This window comes from Hirundo rustica, chromosome 3 (assembly GCF_015227805.2).
Source record: "Hirundo rustica isolate bHirRus1 chromosome 3, bHirRus1.pri.v3, whole genome shotgun sequence".
Lineage (NCBI taxonomy): Eukaryota > Metazoa > Chordata > Aves > Passeriformes > Hirundinidae > Hirundo > Hirundo rustica.
The window spans coordinates 79,236,543-79,245,887 of record NC_053452.1 but is presented as its reverse complement, the minus strand read 5'-3'; the positions used below and the strand labels follow the sequence as shown (position 1 = coordinate 79,245,887).

Here is a 9,345-nt window from a genome sequence, read left to right as displayed (position 1 = left end):
GTTCCGACATACATATTTTTCTGTTTTTCAAATGTGTGAGTCCCTGACAAGAATATCAAAACCTGCAGTGCTATAAAAAGTGTATTTGGACCTAATACTAGAAGAGCTTAATTTGTACTAGCTGGCACTTCTAATTTAGAATCAACAAATGTCCTGAGTTGGAAGGGACCTGCAAGGATCCAGCTCCTCACCCTGCGTAGGACAGCCCCAAGAATCCCAGTGTCTGCCTGAGGGCGCTGTCCAAATGTTTCTTGAACTCTGTCAGGCTTGGTGCTGTGACCACTTCTCTGGGAAGGCTGTTCCAGTGCTCAGCCACCTTCTGAACAAAGAACCTTTTTCTAATATCCAACCTAAACTTTCCCTGACAACACAGGCCGTTTTCTTGCATCCTTTCACTGGGCACCACAGAGAAGAGATCAGTGCCTGCCCCTCCTCTTCCCCTCAGGAAGTTGTAGATTGCAATGAGGTCTCCAGGCTGAACAGACCAAGTGACCTCAGCTGGCTTCCCCTCAAGGCCCTTCTCTATCACCGTTGCCCTCCTTTGGATGCTCTCTCCTATAGCTGAATATCTTTGTTATACTATGGCACCCAAAATTGCCCCCAGCACTCGAGGTGAGGCTGCCCCAGTGCAGAGCAGAGGGGACAATCCCCTCCCTTGCCTGGCTGGCCATGCTGTGCCTGATGCCCCCAGGACAGGGCTGGCCCTCCTGGCTGCCAGGGCACTGCTGGCTCCTGTTCAGCGTGCCACTGACCAGGACCCTTTCTGTGGCACTGCTTTCCAGCATTTCATTCCCCAGTCTGCATCCAGGGTCACCCCATCCCAGGTGCAGAATCCTGCTGTCACACAAGAGAAGAGTAAGTGCCCTATACTGGATTTGGATACTGGTGTTTATTGAATAACCACCAGGACCAGGCCTTTCACCCTGCTTGGTTGTGATCAGCTCCTGCCCCAGCGCTATGTTCCTTGGTGCCTCCCAGCAGGGAGGTCACTCCTGGTCCAGGAAGGTCAGGCATGAAGATGTGCTGGTTCCCACTGTGCTGCTTCTCACCGTTGCCTATTCCAGTCACCACTGGCCTAGGTTCCATCTCTCTGATCTGCAGGATATCTTCCCTCCCACCACACGCACACACAGCCTGCTGTCATTCACACTCTAAGCTTGTTCTGTCTATGGCAGATGCTTATAGCAAGGGAATGTCCTGAGGCACCACGGATTCCTGCTTCTCTCCAAATGTAAACACCACCATCCCTGTGCCCTCACCCTGCTTCCCTTTCATGCATAATTAATCATGGTCCATTAACGAGCTTGTATGAGCATTCCTTTAACAGAATTAATTATTCTGCTGCTAAAGCAGAAATGTAAAAATTGTCCCTGAACAGCCCACTGTCACCCGCCTTGTCCCCTGAGAAAACCAAAGCCTTAAACCAGGTTGCTCTGAGGGCAGGGTGAAGTAGGCACCTGTGGTTCTGGACCTGTCAGGGGGCAGGTGGGGTGGGACAGAAATGTGCTGGGCCCAGACTGAGCTGCTTCGGCAGTGAACAACAGAGCTCATTCTCTGACAGGAGGGACACATCATACGTGCTGCAGCTCTTGCTCTCTTCTCAACTTTTCACAGCCAGCAGAGGTGAAGAGGGTGCTTCTGAGAAACACCTGGCCACTGTGAAAGCTGCTGGAGATGTCAGGTCAACAACATCTGATGAGGCAGCAAAGAGGACCCAGGCCTGAGTCGAAGGTCTAAGATAGCTGAAGCAGCAAGGAAAAGCTTTAAGGACTTGATGACCAGATTTGGAAAGAAGAGACATGAAAATAAAATGGCAATGGCAGGTATGTGAGAGCATATGGATGAGAAAGGCCTGTGAAGGTGTGGGTGGTTTGGATAAATATTAATGCATCTCTCAGGGGTGAAAAATATGATCCTACTGCCCCTGAAGCATTTGTTTGTTATGTGTGCATAAACCATACATCTGCTGCGTTAGGCTGAGGCTCGAGGAAAGGTGCTGCGGCCACCTCACCTGCTGCGGGGCAGGGCTCTGAAGGCATACTCAAACAGGATCCTCAGGAAGACATGTACAGCTTGTGCGAGAGAGAAGGATGCAGTGCTGCGTACATCAGAGATAATTCCAAAGAATTGAGATGACTGTCCTTTGAGAACTGGCCACTGGTTAGCAGGAGTATCTTCAGGAAGAAGAGTCTGAAATAGAAATCATACATGTGCCTTATGAAATAGAAGAAAAGAGACAGAAGTTCCGCAACAAGAGAGGAAAAAATAAGTATTTGAAATTTCCATAAAATTTAGGTCTGGGCAAGTGTAGGCAGTAGAAGGTCTTAATATTGGCAACTCAGTTCTAGTGGCTCCAATTTCTCACAAAATACCAATTTGACAATTCGCCCTCCTTTTTTAAACCTTGTCTCTCACAGACATTGTTTCTGAATGGGCTTGAGGGTGATTATTCAGCCCAGCTGAAGAAGGGTTACTGTGCTGAAAGCCTGTGCTGCTAACTTAAGACTCGAGTCTTAGTTCCTGTGGCCTCCATTTTCAAAGGCTCAGTCTAACACATCCTAAATTAACTCCCCAGGCAACGGAGTATGAAATCGGACATGACCGATCGATCCTCGAGCATTGATTCAAAGCAAAACTAATGGAATGTAAAGAAAATGTAAGACTCTATTGTACTGCAAAGGCTGCCTATTTAGCCATTTTACAAAATAAAATTTCATTTGGGAGGTGGGTGGAGGTGTAAAGTTCGAAGAACTGACTCAAACCAGGCACAGGGACATTACAAACTGCTGCCATAGAGATTAAGCCTTGGGGGAATGGCTTTGTTGGATGCCGCTGACTAAAATAATTGCATGATAATTTTGGCTAGAGGCACCATCCTATCATGCCATGATTTTTAAACTGTGCATGAGTTTAGACAGAGCGATCTTGGCATACAGCTACATAGAACTGAGAAGCCTGTTCAGTGTACCACATCTATGTTTTGGTTCCTGGGGAAAAGAAAAGAAAGGGGAAAAAAAAAAGGAGATGTCCTAGGACTCTTCAATAGAGGCCTCTGAGAAATAACAAGCATTTCTGCATGCTCCTTCTGCAATGCTCTTAAGAGACTAACCAAGGGCTTTCTCCTAAGGTAAGTGGCAGAAAAATAATTCTTCCTAGGGTAGTACAGAGCAGGCAGATGCCTGTCAGACTTGAAGCAATGCAAATTAAATCCCCAAGTATTTGCATCTTAACATTTAACTTCTGACAAGAATTTTAAAGTTTAATGCTGTTTTTTTATACCTTAACTGATGAAAACCTGGCATGAATGTAAAATAGAAGTGATTTGAATAGTTGCAAATGACCAGATGATTTTTGAAGAAGTAACAAAATCAGAAAACAAAGGAACTTCCTCCAAGAGAAATGGTGGATGTCCATCTGGTTCTAACTGATTACTTGCATGAATTTTTATTGTTTGGAATAACCATATAAAAATACTTGGGCAGACACAAAGATGGTACAATGAGAAATGTCTCAGGTATGTACTTTATATACTAAAAATGGTATACTTCTAGTCTACAATGCCAGTAATATAGAATAGGCTGCACTACTAGAGTTTCTAGTCTACTAGTAAACTGGAAACAATGATATTGATATTTAAGAATACTGTCTTACAGTAAACTAAAATTATTCTGTTACACAGAACTCAATTAAAACCAGGGAAGGGGAGGGAAAAATGGAAAAATTAGAAGTCCATTGCTCTGACAAGGTTGTGAAGTAGTTTGGGCTGATTTCTTAAAAACGCTGGCTTTTGCAGCTCTAAACTGACTTCTTTATTTTATATGCAGTATTCACCGTATCGTTATTTATACTGCAGTTCTACCAGTGCAGAGCTGAGGGGAAGTGTCCTGGTATCAAAGGCTCACATAAAGGGTGAATTATACCATTTGTACAATTACATTACATTCCTCTGTTGGCTTTTATAATGCAAAGGTGAGGATGGAGTTATTTAAACACTGGTAGAAACAACTGAAGAAAGAAAACTGTAGAGCCAGAGCGATAGGTTTATACACCTCCCTTGCCCCAGATACTTACATCCACTTTCTGTTCCGGAACAGACGACGACAGTTTCTGCTGCTAGAGAATTTCATTCTTGGGATTAAAACATATTTATCTCTGGATTTACGTTGTAGCCTCACATTTGGGGTTTTGCGGTTTGGTTGGGGTTTTGTGATGAGTCAATCAATTTCTGTGAGGGATCAGCCATTTGCAAGACAGCGAATATACCTAAAGCTCCTTTGCTTAACTGTTGCATTGGACTACAATAATTATTGCTGACTTTCTGTTTCCCTCATGTGTCTCATTGCAATGATATGCGTGGGAGGGAAGGATGGGGAAACAAGATATTCTGAGTGTATAACAACACCTAAGAAATTGCTTGGCTAGATACGTTTCCTTAGCCAGTTCCATGTGTGAAAATTCAAAATTGCAGACAAAAAACAGTCCCAGAAACATAATAATAAAGTCTGTAGGATGCCTTTGCTGAGAATGACTTCACTGCTGAAAATTCTTACAACTGAAATTTTTTACTTGCAGTATGGATAAACAGAGCCTCGAAGGCTATGCTATCATTTAAATAGAGACAAGATTTTGGGCATATTAACCATCCGCTTTCAAAAAAACAAAACAAAACAAAACAACAACAACAAAAAACAAAAACAAAACAAAAACAAAACAAAAAAACCCAAAACAAAACAAAAAACCCCCCACAAACCCCCAAAAAACTTAGAAATTGCACTCTACTAAAGGTAGCACTTTAGTGGAATTTGGGATGTTTTGAAAGTATTGTAGCATAAAAAAATTCAAGGGCAAACCCTAAGGTAGATATGATCACAGTTTCTCTCAATAATTTACTGCCATATTAATAGAAAAAGTTCCAGGGACACAACACCAAACATGCAGTTGATTCGCAAATAAACAGTCAAATATCCTACATTTCAATTCCCCATATTGCCTAAAGCTCCAAAATAAAGAACATAGAGCAATTTGCTTGAGAATCAGTTTCTGGAAAAGAGGTAGTTAAAAAAGTTTTCACATACTCACAGTTAAAAACCTCCACATCACTCTGATTTCATTAGCTCATACGCTAAAATTTTTAATTAAGATGCAGTAAAACTTGATACATAAAAATACAGGTATTAACCCTAGCAGCAATCTGTTTGTTGATATCATTCTAGAACTGAGACTACAAATGTACAGCTGCACGTAAATCAGCTATGTATTTGTAGTTTTAGGAAGCCAAGAGAGAAATTTGTGAATTGTTACCCAGGTAGAAGGAAAAATATTGGATGGATGGCACTAAAATTGCTACTACCTTCAGGTAAAAAATGAAACTTTCTTAAAGTCACAGTTATAGGACACGCCTCAAAATTTTATCCAATAAATTAAAGCCAAGAACATTATCTGTTATGGCAAAACTATGGCAAATCCGTAGTTAATGTGGAATGGAATGGATGTAGAATTAAACTGTGGTCGGCAAAGGATTTGCAAGGTGGGAAAAAAGTCATCTTCATTTCTAGTGGGAAGAAAATAATGTAATACTATAGGCAGTCATGAAGTACTGTTGCTTACATCTGAAATAAATCTCTCTTAATCTCAAAATAATCTCACATTTGCATCTTTGACCAGTAATCATGAATTTTGAATTCATTTAAAGACCCAGTAAGTAGAAAACAATGATGGACTTCTAAGAGGTCTCCAGCTACCAGTAGAATGTATCTGAAACACATTTATTAAAATTTAAGAAACAAAACAAAACAAATTTAAAATGGCCATTTCCAAAAGACATCCACCATTGCAGGAAAATAACTTTTTTTTTTTTTTTTTTTTTTTTTTTTTTTTTTTTTTTCTCCAGAAATGAACTTCTGACCATGGGGGACTGGAACTTGTTGGGCAGCATCCTCGAAGAAGTGCACATCCACTCCACCATAGTTGGCAAAATCTGGCTCACAATCCTGTTCATATTCCGGATGCTGGTTCTGGGAGTGGCCGCTGAAGACGTCTGGGACGACGAGCAGTCCGAGTTCATCTGCAACACAGAGCAACCTGGCTGCAACAACATCTGTTACGACAAAGCCTTCCCCATCTCTTTGATCAGATACTGGGTACTGCAGATCATATTTGTCTCCTCCCCGTCCTTAGTGTACATGGGCCATGCGCTCTACAGGTTGAGGGCGCTGGAGAAAGAGCGGCAGCACAGGAAAGCCCACCTGCGGGCTCAGCTCGAGGACCTGGAGCCCACGCTCGAGCAACACAAGAGAGTGGAGAGAGAACTGCGTAAGCTGGAGGAACAGAAGAAAGTGAACAAGGCACCCCTGAGAGGGTCCCTGCTGCGCACCTATGTCCTACATATCCTGACCCGGTCGGTGGTCGAAGTGGGCTTTATGATAGGTCAGTATCTTTTATACGGGTTTCACATGTCTCCCCTTTACAAATGCACTCGCCCCCCCTGCCCTAACACGGTGGATTGTTTTGTGTCCCGACCCACAGAGAAGACCATCTTTATGGTTTTCATGAACAGCATCGCCGCAGTCTCCCTCTTCCTCAACATCCTCGAAATCGCCCACCTGGGCGTCAAGAAGATCCGGACGAGCCTGTGCGGGCAGCCGCAGTGGCCGGCGGGCCCCTCGGAGGAGGACCCCGGCCTGTACAACTCCAAGAAGAGCTCGGTGGTGCCTCCGCCGCCCTGCCTGGCCAGCAACGCGTCCCCGCCGCGCCCCGCGCCCGCCCCGCTCCCGCCGCCCGCGCCCGCCGCCCCCGCGGCCCCGCCGGCTCGGCAGCACCGCGGGCAGCTCCGGGGCACGCCGCCGCCGCGCCGCCGGCACCACGGACAGCACCAGCCGCCCTCCTCCAGCAGCGAGGAGGCGCCGCGGGCCGCGCCGGCGGGCGGCGGGGCCGGGGCGGCGGGGGCGGGGGCCGCCGCCCGCCGGGCGCCCCGCAGGCACAGCCGGGCGAGCGCCTGCCGGGATCTGGACGAGGAGCGCGGCGACTCCCCGGACAGCGGGCACTGCCCGGGCACCCGCAAGTCCAGCTTCCTCTCCCGCGTCCTCACCGGGAGCCGGGCGGGCAGCGACAGCGAGAGCACCGCCTCCCGCGGCGGCTCCGGCCCCGGCCTCTGCCTCGGCCCCGGCTCCGGCTCCGGCTCGGAGGGGAAGCGCCGCGAGGAGGGCGCGCCCAGCCCGCCGCCCGCAGCCTCGGGACGCCGCGTGTCCATGGCAAGTAGCGCCCGGGACGGCCCGCGGGAGGGGGGCGGCGGGGGGCCGCGGCACCCTGTGCCGGCCCTGGGGAGGAGGGGGCGAGCCACGGGGCAGAACGGCTCGGGCAGGACTTCCAGCACGGCCCCAGCGCCTCGCGGCCTCCCGGACAAAGCCAAGCTCCCAAACGCTCGGCGTCCTTCTGCGGTGAAAGCAGGAACACCAGGGAATTACTGAGTCCCGAGGAGCTCTAAGCCACCGAATCCCACCTTCTTTATACTCATTCCATCATCCCAAGCGACTTGACGAGGATTGTCCCAGGGAAAAACAACTTCAGCTCCGGCCACTGTAAGAAAGAGAAGCTTTGAATGCATTAGGCTCAATGACACCGCTTCTCTCAGTTGCAGGTTTGTCCCACAGGTGACCTCCAAGCTGAATAATCGTTCAATGAATAAATCAAAAAGATCTACATGTCAAAACCCCCACCAAATAATTTCAATGCCAGAGCAGACTACAGATTTGCTTTTCCGGCAGCTCTTCATTTTCTTTGGCCGCGTGCTTTAGGCTTGCTTACAGTCACAATGTTGATAAGATTTAGCGCTCTCATTCAAGAATCAACAAGGCTTTCTTAAAAGTGGTTTGAATTCTGGTCGTCTCAGATCACAGGTTTTGTTCTTTGAGAGCGTAGAGGCTCTTTTACAATTGCTTGCAGTAGCAAGCCCGTACATACCTTCTTCTAGGGCATGTAATAAACAAGATTACTTCACACAATGTTCAAATCATAGATTCTGTTCAATTTTTTTTTCCATGCTCTTCCTAAGCACCGCTCCCCCCCCCCCCCTCCCCCCCCCCCGGGCTTTTTTTTTTTTTTTTTTTTTTTTTTTTTTCTTTCCTCCTATATACAAAACTAACAAAACTAACCAACCAACCAACCAACTTCAAATCTTTTTTGTGGTAAGAAACACAAGGCACCGTTACATTGCTCATCCAAAAGCTGTTTGTGCGTTCCAGTTTTCGTGGGGTTACAGTTCCTACAATAAGCCTGCCAGCATAAACCATATTAAATTGTCTCTTAGGAGCAATTTAACCACTTTCCACTTCAATCTTTCTAGTACAGGGAGAGAGCCAGAGCCTAATCTGTTGATCTGGTGTGTTTTCATACTCTTTAAAAAAGTGAAGTGCAGAAAGCTGTTCAAAGCAAGACAGAATTCCAGTAGCACTCTGTTCAGAACTCACAGAAGTTTCTTGGCAACTTTTCCTGTGTACTGACAACGATTCTACCTTCCAGGGGAGATCTTCAGAGAAATATAGTCAGTTTGCAAAACAATGTCATTACTCTTGAAAGTAACACCCTTTCAGCATGCTGTCTTTGGAGATCATTATGTATAGGACTTGTGCTAGTAATTTAAAATGTGGCTGATGTAGGTATGCTACCTGGTGCTTCCTGCTTACAGCATGCAATATTTGAAAGTACATGTACTTCTTAAAACGTTTGAGGCAGGGTTTTGGCAAATGCACTTTATCCTCGCATTGGTGCAGCATTTTTGTGAATACTGATTTCAATGCACAAATATGCTGGTGCATCATAAATATGTTGAACCTGGTCATTAAAACTTTAATACTCTTCCATTCTGTATTCCTCAATTCCTATATTACTATTTAATTTGGTCAAAGGGTTTGGTTTGATTTGTTTAGATTTCCAGAAGACAATAATCATGTATTAATGATAGAATCACAGAATGATTTGGGTTGGAAGGGATCTTAAAGATCATCTAGTTCCAGCCTTCACCATGTCAAGGGACACCTTCCACTAGGCAAGGTTGCCCATCAAGCCTGGCCTTGAGCACTTCCAGGGATGGGGTGTTCACAACTTCTCTGAGCAACCACTTCCAGCACCTCACCACCCTCACAGTAAAGAATTTCTTCCTACTAAACCCGCTTTCTTTCAGTTTATAGCCATTCCCCTTTGTCCTATCACTACATGCCCTTGCTAACAGTCCCTCTCCAGCTCTCTTGTAGGCTTCCTTTTTACTTACTGGAAGGCCACTATTAGGTCACCTTGGAGCATTCTCCAGGCTGAACAACCTCAATTCTCTCAGCCTTTCCTCACAGGAGA

At 45.9% G+C, this 9,345-nt stretch overlaps 1 protein-coding gene across 1 annotated transcript; it reads left to right on the top strand.

The window, feature by feature from the left end:
• The first annotated feature begins 5,906 nt into the window (after nt 1-5,906).
• On the top strand, nt 5,907-7,466 carry GJA10 (gap junction protein alpha 10). The gene is made up of 2 exons (XM_058419692.1): nt 5,907-6,704; nt 7,014-7,466. The coding sequence occupies exons 1-2, from the start codon at nt 5,907-5,909 to the stop codon at nt 7,464-7,466; spliced, it is 1,251 nt and encodes a 416-aa protein (XP_058275675.1).
• The last annotated feature ends 1,879 nt before the right edge of the window (nt 7,467-9,345 follow it).

Coding starts and splice junctions, on each gene's coding strand:
- GJA10 (XM_058419692.1), top strand. CDS start 5,907: ATGGGGGACTGGAACTTGTTGGGCAGCATCCTCGAAGAAGTGCACATC. Junction 6,705..7,013: donor ACAACTCCAAGAAGAGCTCG/GTGGTGCCTCCG, acceptor GATCTGGACGAG/GAGCGCGGCGACTCCCCGGA.